This window comes from Cydia pomonella, chromosome 22 (genome assembly GCF_033807575.1).
Source record: "Cydia pomonella isolate Wapato2018A chromosome 22, ilCydPomo1, whole genome shotgun sequence".
Lineage (NCBI taxonomy): Eukaryota > Metazoa > Arthropoda > Insecta > Lepidoptera > Tortricidae > Cydia > Cydia pomonella.
This window is the reverse complement of record NC_084724.1, coordinates 5074319-5087968: the sequence shown is the minus strand read 5'-3', so window position 1 is coordinate 5087968 and position 13650 is coordinate 5074319. Positions and strand designations below refer to the sequence as shown.

Genomic DNA, 13650 nt, shown 5'->3' with positions numbered 1-13650 from the left:
GTATACGACTAAGAAGAAGAACTAGAAGAAGAGTACTGATAAATTCACTACTTGACGCTAGATGTCGACGACGAAAATAATAAGCGTTTTGGTAACAACTGATGTATGGAGTGAGCACTCTATGATGGGACAGAGTTGCTTTTGTTTTGTTTCATTCAATTTTAAAACTAAACAAATTCAATTCTATTTTCTAATACCTACCATTGATTCAAATTTGACTGTCAATTTTCCTTGTACAGTCAGCGTCAAATACTTTGTACCAACCAAAGTAGCCAAATAGTTCGGTACACCATATATTTACTTATGGTGTACCGAACTATTTGGCCACTTTGACTGCTACAAATTATTTGACGCTGACTGTACGGTGGCCCGCTAAAGGCTAGTGGTCAGGCAGCGTGTCAGTTATCTCTCACTTATGGAGTGTGGATTTAAGAGGATACTCTCACTCTTCTTAATGCGACAGAGACAGAGACAGCGTTTCGTTCGCTATAGAGCGTTACCGATTGGCGTCTTGTCTACGCACCCAGGTCGTTAGGCGCGTGAGCTGAAGACCCCGCGCCGGTTTGATTTCGACCTCAGCCATTTTTTCTTTAAGTATATGGTATCTGTTTTCGTATATGGGAGCGTGCACGACTGTCACGCAACCTAGTGTCCGCAAGTCTAGAGGAAAACGTCAATTCACTACATCTTATAAAACTACTCCAAAACTAAACACTACTGAACGGATTTTCATATGACTTTCATCTATCAATAGAGTGATTCTTGAGGAAGGCTTAAGTATATAACTTGGTAAGGTTTTGTGTAAATTGTTTGAAATATAACGTTTTCGGAAAAAATCACGCTGGCTAGGAGCTTTAATCGAAAACGCTGCCTAATCCGTTTGAGCTATAACAACACAATGTATGGTGGGGTTGTTTCTCATTCATAGGTCTACAAAAAAGTCCGCGATGTTAAATGTCTATCTTTTAAGGATAACTTACTATATCCATTCTTAACTTCTAGAAAAAGATCACGTAATATGTGGCATTTGCAAAGCTATTTACATGGATACATTATTAACAATTATCAAAATAAATACGTTAGTTATATTAAGCATTTCATACAGATTACAATGGTCCCTTACACCATACAATTGAAATGAATATTTCAGGAGTAATCGTAAATCAAAGTTTCATTTCGAGCCATATAATTGTCTGAAATGTTAAAGACGCTATCCGCAGTTAGTTCAAATTTTTACCACTTTATGCGCTGGGATCGCTTTACTTACCCCCACCATGCACTTCGCACGGTCCCAATTGTAAACAAAGACTATGTTATATCTAAAGGATTCATAATCAATAAAACAATAAGCTAAGTTCGATCATTTATTTTATTATACATGTAAATACATACAAAATCGTCTTCGCAAGGTTATATAAGTTACAAGTTAAGTACTGAGAGCCTCTAAAACTCACTCAATGTTAACCCTTTCTAGATAGTTGAAGTCTCACAAAATAAAATAAAAACTTCTTCAATAGAATTCTCCTGACACAATGCAAGGTGCGCAAGGTGCCAGGGGGATTACCCAAAAGGTAATCGTTGATAGGCAAGGCAAAATAGAGAAATAGTGACGTGACTTTTCGTACGAGTAGCATAATCTGTAATCCCAATACATATTTTTTTATCACACTTGCTCGAAAAAGATCTTATTTCATGCAGGGATACTCAAGGACAAAGGCATGTATTGTTCCCGAGGGAGTTATGGATTGTGAAAAAAGGTTGCTTTTTTTAAATTGTCTCACTAATTCATACGAACCAATCAGGTATAAATGATTTTACTTTTAAAATACTGTCGTTTATATTTTATTTCTATTGTTTATCTTAAAAAAATATATTTATTTGAATTAATTTAATGGCCGTTTAAAATATATTTAAAGAATTTTCAATCGTGGCTGAATGCCAGATGCCGGTCTGTGCCTTAGATGTCTCTAATCTGTCAAAGAATGTCAATTTGGCGGACAATGCTCTACCTTCCATATTATTTAAGAATAGGGAGTATTAACTGCAATGTTCTGTCGCCAAAGTGCAGTACTAGCACCATTCATAAACCATAGAGTAACTTATACACCGTGTTTTTTTTTGATTTGCGTTAATTTCGAGGGTGCATTCCTGAGCTTAAATTAAGTAACTTTCTCAAAGATACCGATATTCTAACTAACTCCATTTCGGAGATAATCAATCATAAATTTTTATATTATAAGGCCCTTACGAGCGTGTACACTTGCTTTAGGACCTGTTTACTTATTAGTTAGTGTTTAGTGCGAGTTCATACATTTGCTACTAAACGTACGTACTATCTCGGACGATCGATGTTAGAAATGACATTGATATGTCACATTTTTCAATTGTTTGGTTGAGTTAAATGTAATGCCCGTGTTACAACAACGCTATATGCAACATTTAGTTACTTTTTATAAAAATAAAAATAGTAAAAAAAAACCAAAAAAAAAATATTTTTTTTTGAAAATTAACTATGCCATTTAGTTTCCTTAAACGTACTTACCGAAACCCCGGAGTTAACGCAATTCAATAAAAACACGGTGTATATATTGTGCCTTACACTTTACTTTACCTTACAAGTCATATATTTATTTATTTAATCTTTATTGCACAATACATGAAGGTACAAATGGAGGACATAGTGCCTTAAGGCATTCTCTACCAGTCAACAAATGGGTCAAGTTTCACTGATAATAAAATATGACATTGATGCATCAAAGCGGTTTGCTTACAAAGGGCCTATCAGGAAACGCGAAAATCGAAATTTAGTTATTTGCCTCTTTATAGCTCGAATATGCGAGTGATAGAGAGATTATATAACGAAATTTCGGTTTTCTTGTTTCGCGGTAGACCCTCAGATTTTGGTGGATTGTAGTGGCGGCGCCCCCTACGCAGAGTTTCGCGTATTCCCTATTATTTCGCTTAAAATTTAGTTTTTTTCTTCGCAAGTGTGAAGAAAAACATTGTGTAACTACGAGGATAAAAATTTCGCAACCTCGAGTCTTTAATAATAATAATGCAAGCAAGCCTGCGGCTGTTGTACATCTAAAGACCTCGCTTGCAACATTTCACTTACCCCCCCTTCGGTGCACAATGTATTATTATTTCGTTCCTCGTTGATGTATGATTGTCATCTTGGCCGTTTTTGGTGGCACTTCCATACTATTTTGCTTCGCAAATTGGTGCAGCATTACCTTAGATAGACTACATATTTTTAGGAATTCTCACTCTAAATAAGTAAACACACCGAGCGGCAAATAAAGGGGTAATTTTTACCTCTAATCGATGAAGTCAAGAATGGAGGCTCTCAAGATATTAACAAGGCAAAGTAGGCATAGAGGTAATATCATCAAAGCCCTGGATTATGATAAACTTAGGTACTAGTTCTGCCTCTCCGCTCGCGTGGAAAATTTACTGTCATACTCGTATATCCCCTTGCTTCCCCTAAGGAAAAGATTTTCAATAATTAAGTAGGTAACTAGCCTACTTAATTATTCCTCAGGGCTTTAAAACACACTTTTTTTTTCAATATTACTGACAGGTATACATTTTTTCTCCGTAAAAAGACGAAGATAGACAGAATTACTTACATATTTCAAATGTGAATGACATACAAGGATTTTAGACGATATCCTGGACCGTGTAATTTAAATGGGGGCTCAATGTAAGTACTGTAAGTAGCATTTTCATAAAAAAAAATGTGGCGTATTATTTTAAGATCACTTAGGTTGAGGTGTTGGTTCTGATTTGATACAATACTTTCAAACAATTTAATTAAGGTTACAATTACATTAAAATACTAATAGTAAGATTCCGAGATTTTACGTTAAGTCACAGATTGAGCGTTGTATTTCAATATGCCACAGGTCCAAACAGGAGCTGCCTCGGGAGGTTTCGTGGCCGCACATGCATCCGCCTCGGGTGAAGCATGTCTTTGTACAGGCTGCCTCGCGCGGCAATTACCTATCCGGACAACTCCTTCTGTGTGGACCCGCTTAATATAATTACACATCAATTTAAATTGAGCATGTATGACGTACATATACGTATAAAAGACAAGTGACTGTCATATTGGTCTCCAATGGCCAGCGTGTCATGGTGATGATTTTAACTATCGTCATTTTAGTGACATGCATATATGCCTTATCCTCGTAAGGCCCAAGGTCCTGTCCATAGGACCTATTCATTTTGATGAAATTTAAATCGTATTCAATTGGAACAGAGCTTTTATTTCGTTCAATTTGCAAACTTTGGATTTCGCATTTGTATGGTTGGGCCATAGGAGGATATTAATATGTAGGACCAGTAGATTTACATTTGTGTTTAGACACTAAATATTTGTCAAAATATAGATATTCATACATAGAATTTCTTACTAAAGAATTTAGCCTACACGAATTCAGGTTCATTTGGCAGTGGCATAGGTACAATATAACAGTTTTTCAATTATTTAGCAATTGAGTCTACTTAATCAAAACCGATTGCCTAAAAATCACGAAGAACTTCGAATGTAAGTTTTAGTATTTTTTTACAATTCTTTTGGTTGACAATTAAAAACAATGGTAAATAAGGTATTACATTATTAACCAAGGGGTGAACAGCACTCATTTCAGTAGAGGTATTTTAATAGTCCGACTGAAATAGTGCCTTTCATCCGACATAAACTCTTTACTTTTCATTTCGAATACGAGGAAAGTAAAATACATGCGTTTAAAAAACGTGCCTAAGTACTTATAAACTTTTATAGTATTTCTTGAGAGTGTTTTCATTTAACAATTTAGGCAAAAGTATCGTCGTTATTTATGGAATGAGGAGTAAAATATGGAAATTGTATAATAAATTCAAATTTTAATTGATCATCGTGATAAACATAAAAATAAGACGTACTTGGAGAAACGTATCACTTTCTGCGCACTTCATAGAACAAGAATGACCCAATTACAGAGCATGAGAAATGAAAAAGGTCAAAATGGATACTACCTCGACTCTGGTCTAATGGATCGACATTTGGAATAGCGAAGAACGCTATTCGGTCTAAACACAGTACCTTGAAACTATGGTAAATACATTAAATAATAGTTTCTCTAACTCAGAGTGTTAAAATTAAGATTTTAAGCAGACTACATAAGCAAGTATGATATAATATTTTAACACCCGTAAAGATAATTTATCTCACGTTATATAGGAAGCGACGAGCAGGCTAACGATGTGAATCTTTGGTGTATATTGGTGATAGTTCTTGCCTTGAAGAAACCTATTCTATATTTATTGGTCTGGTTATAATTGTCTGACACTACATACAAATGGTGTGATTGCCATTCTTTATCAATTCAATTTTGAATAATATAGGTATTCCCATACGTAGATGTCCCGTTCTATAGAAAATCGTCAGGATTTTAACAGCACTTCAGACTTATTTGCCAAATATATTTAATATTCTGCCATGAAAACATAACAAATATTAAACGTTAGTTAAGATGCACGTTGTGTGCTATTTGTACATATCTAAGGTGTATAACACTAGATTACAATAATTTGTATACCTACAGGACAAATTATTTTAAGTTGATTTTGTGCTTTCATAGATCTAGTTTTAATATCGAAATTATGACTAGAAATTATCACATCTGAAAAAAATGTTCGGTACATAACTTTAATAAATAATATTAAGACAATTCATGCAAGTATTGAAAAACCTACAGAAATATTTGATGTAGAAAAGAGATTTCATAGAGTGATTATGTGTACTACTACTTTGGAAGGACAGTAGGTTTTGAGCCTATAGCAGTTGCATAGCAATCAAGAAAATAATGCAGGTAGGTTACCTTTTATTCAGGTACCTACTAAATCACATCATATCTTTCACTCCTTAGGCAGGAACAACTCAGTTTCTATCCATGCAATAATCAAAGAGAGCAAAATAACGTTCACTTTAACTTCAGCGACATGTGCTTATAGGGACCGTGCGCGTTGGTGGGTCTGCCATCTTGTGGTCTGAATCGGAACCATAAACAGGCACATTTACACGTCAAGTGTTTTCTTGTGCATAGTAGGTTCTGCCATCTTGTGGGCTCCATCGGAACAAAAAACATCACATTTACGCCTCGCGCCAAAAATCTGACGGCTCCTGTGCTGCCTCCTACAGTTCATGCACGCTCCCTATAAAGTTGATGTTACAAATAATCAGAACAAGAAAATATCAGAACAAGATTTCAAAATTCTCCTACTTTTACAAAATCAATGTTACATTTACACAGTCATGTAAATATCAGAAAAAGTTTTCCAAATTCTTCTAAATCGTCACTTACCGTATGCTAGTACGTAAATCCATCAAAGCACTAGCAGTTATGACTCCATGTCGCTGATTCAATGTCTTACCCACATACCCGTAATCCATATCACCACCTATAGTGACAGTTGAGAACGATGTAGAATTCCTTCTATGAATCATGGAAGGTTTTTTACCGCCGCTTAAATAGCCGGTTTCTGAAGGGCTTTGTCGAGTCACTGGTTGGAAATAATCTCCATGACAGTTGGAGGAATCCATCCAGCTACTTTGACTATCGAATAATTTCGTAGCCCGCAAAGGTCGTGATATAGTCTGCTCCGAACGATGCTCTTTGAGAAGACGTTCCTTGGGTTTCGGTCTGGTCTTCTGGTCTGCTGATATACTGTGTTTGAGGGTGGATTTGGTGGCGGGGTAAGATTTGGAGAGCTCGGAAGTATCGTGGTAGCTTTTGCTCGGTTTCGTTGCGTTGGAAGATAGAGGATGGGTTTTGTTGCTGAAATAAGATAATATCAAATTCATGTTTACGTGAAGGTAAACTTTTTTGGTTTTTTGCTCTAGATTACCTACCTATTATTCTAAATTGATGATCTCGTGCTCAAAAAAAGACACCGAGCTAGTTGGATATACTAACCACCACGTCAACCAGTGGTGGGCAAACTTTCTTCATGGGGGGCCAGAGAGTTTATTTAATTTAAGAGGGCCAGGTAATTGCAGCAAAAATGTATTTTGATTAGCGATTATCGAGTGCCAATGCCATACTATCTCATAGGATCGGCATTGAAAAAAAAACCTTTTGCGAGCCAGAGCTGGCCCGCCACTTTACCCACCACTGACGTAAACCCTCACGTATCGTAATCGTATCGTATTTCCCTCCACTTGTGCCTAAAAATCTCTTAAAAATTAACTACACATCATGACTTTTAATACCTAAAATAATTAATCAAAAGGTCACTTTCTCAGTCGGTATGTTTACTATCGGCATGGTTGTAAAGAACTCCCAGATCTGATCAATACTCATTGTAATACGTGTACATTTATCGACATATACGCAGACGAAGACCCAGGTTTTAAATTTCTTAAAAGTTACCTTGAGTGTTTCTTGGCAGCGGCATGCCCGTTGCCCTTAGCCATAATGCTATATAGCTTATTCCTATAGTCGTCCACGGAGAGCTGCTTGTCGTCGCGGAGAGGGAGGAGTACGTCCGACGGCAGTGTGGGCTCGTCACGCTCGCGATGGAATCTGAAATGGAATTCAATTATGTACGCTTTTGGAGGAATTTATAGAAGTTTCAGGATTGAGTGAAGAATAAGTAGGTTAGTATAACAGTAATTTATACAGCAAGTGCATAAGCCAGTATGTTTAGGCAATTATTGAATCTGAGTTACCGCATTAAGAAAATCCTGCCCTTAAAAGAGTTAGGCTAACTAGACCCCTGGCTAGTATTTTTCATCATTATATAGGTCTCTTTTTGCCTTGGCTCACTGGTTAAATTAGCCTATACTCATAACATAACTAAAAGTAATAGAACTTACTTGGCAACATATTCATGATCCAACGCCTTTTCCGCACTTAATCTCTTGGTAGGATTAAACAGCAACAATCTTTGCACCATGTCAGCTGCATCTTTGGGAGCGCAGGAGAGAAGATTGGTGAGGGTGGGCCCGCTGTTGCTGGAGGCTTGCTCGCGGATGAGGGCGGAGCCGTAGCCGTTGCAAATGGATGCGATATCTGGATAGTTAATCAATCAACTGATCAAAATAAACTATATAACCAACGACAGATGGGCATACCTATCGCTCTGGGTCTCCATGCCTACGAAGACTAACTAAACGACCTTCTTGTAAGGTAAAAATGATTTACATTAGGTATGGCATTCTAAAGTCCTAGAGTTCTAAACTAAAGTTAAATGCCTTGAGGTTGAAGGTAGCCGTGCCCGGAAACAGAGGGCCTTTCAGCATCTCTCCTAGGATACATCAGTTACATCTTGATGCCTTTAGTGTAAGTTATCTTATTGTATAGGCCATGACAACACCGGCATGATACGCTCCACCTGGTTGACGGCATGACGGCGGCGGACGTGCTCGGGAACAGAGGATGGCCTGTCAGCATCATTACCAGGATACATTAGTCACATTTTGATTCCTATAGTGTAAGTTACCTTCCTGTGAAGGCCGTGGCAGGGCCGCCATGATACGCTCCACCTGATTGACGGTAGACGTGCCCGGGAACAAGGGGTGGCCCGTCAGCATCTCCCCTAGGATACAGCCGAGAGACCACATATCGATGCCTTTGGTGTAACTGTAAACATTATATCATATAAAAAGTAATTTAATGTCACTCACACGCCAATATTAAAAGCGCAAGCGAGCCAATGAAAACCTTACTTGAAAATACATACGTCCCGTTTACAGTGTAGGTACGTTACTACACTAATATAAGCGTTCCTGGCACTGTGATAAAAGATAGTCGCTAGAAATTGGTAAATTTGTGCTAATTCTTCCAACCCGTCACACGTCCTATGGGCGATAGTAATTGCTTTGCACGTTTGCCTCCTATACGCTAAAAAAAAATACTTAGCCACAATACCATAAGACTTTGTATTTTAATCAACATTGAAATAAGACTTGACATTTTTTGAATTTTGAGATTATTTAAATAAAAAAATAAAAATCTAAACGGTCTACACTTACTTCCGGCTAGCTATAAGTATCTCGGGCGCCCTGTACCAGCGCGTGGCTACGTAATCAGTCAGACAGGGGTCTGCGCTCTCGCCGCCAGAGTAGAGGCTCGATACTGAGCGGGCCAGCCCGAAGTCTGCTAGTTTCACTCTGCGAGAAAAAAAGTCGGTTCTCATGTGAACCACAAAACACAGACAAATACTGTATTCTCTATAAAAAGTCGGCTCTTATGTGTGCCACAAAACATGGACAAATACTGTATTCTCTATCTATAATTTGCCTCACGAGGCAAGGCCATCTCTGCAAGGCGGCTCATTTAGCCCATTGAACGCCAAGCCCATCGTGTGCGGCGCGTCATCGTGAACCTTGTCGGAATGCATAAAGATTGATATTGGGCTATAGCCGGCGTTAGGTTAACCGTCACACTAGATGAGACGTCCCTACGTTGCTCCAGTTTGGGAGCGGGACAGGAAAGCCTGCAGAATCAGAGGATCTACCGCAAAAATCGTAATTTATTGAATTCGTTATCTGCCTCTCTATTACTCGAATATGAAAGAGTGATATAGAGGCAGATAACGAAATACCGACTTTCAATTTTTGCGGTAAGCAAGTACTTCTCGTAAGTTTACGTACTGTACCATCGTTCATACTGTTAACTATCAATGTGACTTGACTCACCTACAAGCGCTGTCAATAAGCACGTTGCTGGGTTTCTGGTCCCTGTGTATAACGTTCCCGGAGTGTATGTACTTGGTCGCCTTCAACATCTGGTACATGATGTACCGCTTGTGTATGTCCTTGAGGATGTTGCCTCGTTTTATCACGTTGTGCAGGTCCGTTTCCATGTATTCGAAGCCGAGGTAGATGTCGCGGTTGTTTAGAGCTCTGAAAATTTTCTTAGAACTTAATGAATCGACTCGGACTATGACCCGAAAAATAATGGTTTTTAATATCTATACACTTGTAATATCAAGCGTAAACGCTGTACCTAAGCGTCGTCAGCAAAGATTTATTTAAATCTATTCTTGTGCTAATATATCAAGGCCCATAGACTCCGATCACGCTAAGTTTTCACTGTCTTGGCATTATATTATATTGGCATATTCCTTTGGAGCGCCATACTTGACAACAAAATTAACGTGGTGGTCGGACTGCACGAATTTGAGACCCTTTTAAAAATAAGAAAGTTGGGAAAGCTAATTGTTTTCTACGATGCCTTCTATTTATCATGGGTAATCAAATATACTGTTACAGTCTATCCTTCGAGGACCCCTGAGGATGAGGACCCTGGACACAGGCCCCATGTGCCCTTATGGTAAAGACGATATTGCCTTATCGACGTTAACTACGACATTCTGCTACCCAAGCATTTGCCGCGCGAGGCAACTCATTCTGGATGAGGCAGGTCGCATATTTAAGGTACGGTTTATTTGGTACCCCTACATTGGTCGGACTTCGTATACCTAGGGATGAAAATTCCGGAGAACATCAAATAAAATGTTTCTCGGGAATTTTACCAATTTCGTTTTTTTCGGTTTTTTTCCTGTTTTATTCAGAAAAATTAAATACTTCATCGTCATACACTATGCCACTGATGAGTGATGAGTGTCAAATATATAAAATGCCAGAAACTAACACATTAGACGTGCAACCTTATCCTTCCTGTTTAAATGCATATGGAAAGATACAGAAGTTTATTAAACTGGTTTTTTCGGCTTCATTCGTTTTTTTCGGAAGTATTGTAACTGAAATTTGCATTGTTTCTTTCGAAAGAAGCTTGAAAAAACGAGTCGTTTGGAAAAAATTCCGGGTTTTTCTACCCTACGTATACCTACTGTCTTAAATATATACCAACCTGTGTATACTATGTAGCTTCACAATATTCGGATGATTCCTGAATGACTGTAAAAATATAATTTCTCTAAAAGTCCTTTGCGCATCAGTCTGGTTACGAAAAGCATCAAAAATCTTCTTGATTGCCACCACATCCTTACTCTTTTTGTCTATGGCTTTCCATACTATACCATACGCGCCTTTGCCAAGTCTCTTCTTTATTTCAAACCTCTTTAGTATATGCTCGTCTATTTCAGACATATTTTTATCTGGACTCTTCTTTTGTACCGGTTTTTGTATAGTGCCATCCTTTTTCTTATCATCTTTTTTAATTTGGGTTTGGTTCATTGGGATTAATTTGTAAAGTTTGTAAATTCTGCTCCGTTTGTACTGCGAGATTCTAATCTAAAATCGAATTGGAATGTGAACTTCTGGTTAAAGTTACGATTTGGCGAATGTGCAAGACAGACATAAAATACTCAAATTGGTTTGACGATATCCTAATTTGCATATGGAAATCACGAGGACCATCAATTTATGTTTATTGATCACAATACACTAAGCAACCGGAAAGAATCGATAAAATTTTCGCAGATCTAAATTTGTAATTCGAAAATGTAACGGGTAACAATTCAGAATACTCACAAGATAACGCTTTCTAATTTACTTTACGCATCTTATTTTACACTTTCACAATAAAACTTGGTTTTTGCTAGATACGTAAATAATAATGAATTTTTGGTTTGAAATTCTGGCAGCCGAGTTTCATTTGTTTACGGCGCCCAAACAACTGTGGTTACCATGGTAACCAGTTGTCAACTAACGCTAGTAATGGGGTAAATTATGTGTAATCGATAATTTCCCACAATCGAAATCGATTGGACCATGATTAATTGACGTGTTTTATGTCATGAGTAAGCTTATTGGTTTGGAATTAGGACACAGAAGGTCGTATATTTGGACGGTGACCTTCTTGCCATACAATGTTTTTTAGCAATCAACTCTAGCAATATTGTAGGTATGTAAGTTAGATACATTAATGTGGGATTTGGAAACATAATTTGAATATGAGAAAACATTATATTTCCTTTTTAGGGTTCCGTAGTCAACTAGGAACCCTTATAGTTTCGCCATGTCCGTCTGTCTGTCTGTCTGTCTGTCCGAGGCTTTTCTCCGTGGTCGTTAGTGCTAGAAAGCTGAAATTTGGCATGGATATATAAATCAATAAAGCCGACAAAGTCGTACAATAAAATCTAAAAATTTAGTTTTTTTTAGGGTACCTCCCCTACACGTAAAGTGGGGGTGAAATTTTTTTTTCGCTTCAACCGTAGAGTGTGGGGTATCGTTGGAAAGGTCTTTCAAAACTAATAGGGGTTTTCAAGAAACATTTTTTGATAAAGTGAATATATTCGGAGGATCGCTCCGAAAGAAAAAAAATGCCCCCCCCCCCCCCTCTAACTTTTGAACGATAGGTCCAAAAAATATTAAATAAATCGTGGAAGTAGAGCTTAAGAAATATATTAAATGAAAACTATAGCGGACATGATCAGTTTAGCTGTTTTTGAGTTATCGCAAAAAGTTTCCCCTTCATAGTAAGAAGACTTACTTTAATTAGGTACTGATTATGCAAATTTGCCTATTTCTTTAACTCGGGTAAAAGGTACCGTTTCATCCCTTGGTTAACAATTTACTATACTTTTAGCTCCAGTTTAGCTTATTGTGACGGAAGAGTAACTACGGAACCCTACACTGAGCGTGGCCCGACATGATTTTGGGTCGTCTCAGTTATTTATTTCTTTTCAAATGTAACAAGCTGTACATATATATATATATGTACAGCTTCCCAACCCACTCACTTCCGCTTTCAAATTTTCTATGCATTAGTTACTAACTTGTGTTAAATATTACTTGCTAAATCACTTTCTGACACTGCCTTTATTGTTCTGAGTTATCTTCTTGCCCTGGGCTCCACGCAAGACCAGGCCGCGTAGCCAACGTGCAAATCGCTTACGCTCCGTAGCGATCGAAACGCAACTGTCACTGTCGCACTAAAGCGCACATAAAGCGATACGTTGTCGAAGCGATAGCGATTGTCACCTTGGCTAGGCCGGCAGCCGGCCTAGCCAATCGCTATCGCTTCGACAACGAAACGAATATATATATATCGTTACACGAAATATTTATTTATTTAATCTTTAAATGAATCAGCATATCGTTAACAATATTTGAAATGTAAAAATACTTTGTCATTAATTGCCAAAAATGTTCAATGTTTGATATTTTTGCATATGAACCATTTTTTTTTTGCATATTGTAAACGATGTGCTAATATTTGGTGAAATGGAAAAACACTAGCTCGAGCCCAATGTCGGGTCTGATATCAGGCCTGATAAAGTGTGGATGTAATTGGCACTTCAGTCGAGACTCGAACTTACGTTCGAGATACGATAACAACCCGCCACTCTGCCAACGGAACTAGAGTTTATCTAAGCTACCTCTGTAGCAACTTGGCAGCTACAAAGTATGGGAGTGCCACTATAAACGCCATGTTTTCATAGGAATATGAGGTGTATGGTATAGTACGGTCGCCAAATCTCAAAAGCCCTCTAGAAACACGATTTAATTGACTCGGCTCGGCCTTACCCACAACCGGTATCAATGTGTTCGGACAGTTCTCCTGATCACCGTACATGCGGTAGTAAAGCGGAAAAATGGTGGAGGGGATAGTAATGACGTCACAAAGATGGCGGCCGGACCTATTCTTTTTGGCGGTGTATCTCGAAAACCACTTAACCGATTTTAATCATCGA

The 13650-nt window shown here is 37.9% G+C and overlaps 1 protein-coding gene across 2 annotated transcripts; it reads right to left on the bottom strand.

Moving 5' to 3' along the window:
* Positions 1–6205: 6205 nt before the first annotated feature.
* On the bottom strand, positions 6206–12080 carry LOC133530037 (mitogen-activated protein kinase 15). Of its 2 annotated transcripts, XM_061867845.1 has the most exons (8): positions 11486–12080; positions 10863–11245; positions 9686–9892; positions 9020–9157; positions 8488–8627; positions 7862–8057; positions 7416–7568; positions 6206–6821 (listed from the first exon to the last, which is right to left on the bottom strand). In XM_061867845.1, the coding sequence occupies exons 2-8, from the start codon at positions 11186–11188 to the stop codon at positions 6344–6346; spliced, it is 1638 nt and encodes a 545-aa protein (XP_061723829.1). In that variant the 5' UTR covers positions 11189–11245; positions 11486–12080; the 3' UTR covers positions 6206–6343. The 2 variants fall into 2 exon arrangements, with proteins under 2 accessions (XP_061723829.1, XP_061723830.1); XM_061867846.1 differs by lacking the exon at positions 9020–9157.
* Between the last annotated feature and the right edge of the window lie 1570 nt (positions 12081–13650).

Coding starts and splice junctions, on each gene's coding strand:
- LOC133530037 (XM_061867845.1), bottom strand. CDS start 11,188: ATGAACCAAACCCAAATTAAAAAAGATGATAAGAAAAAGGATGGCACT. Junction 9,158..9,685: donor CTTATTGACAGCGCTTGTAG/GTGAGTCAAGTC, acceptor TTTTTCTCGCAG/AGTGAAACTAGCAGACTTCG. Junction 8,628..9,019: donor ATACTTATAGCTAGCCGGAA/GTAAGTGTAGAC, acceptor TAATGTTTACAG/TTACACCAAAGGCATCGATA.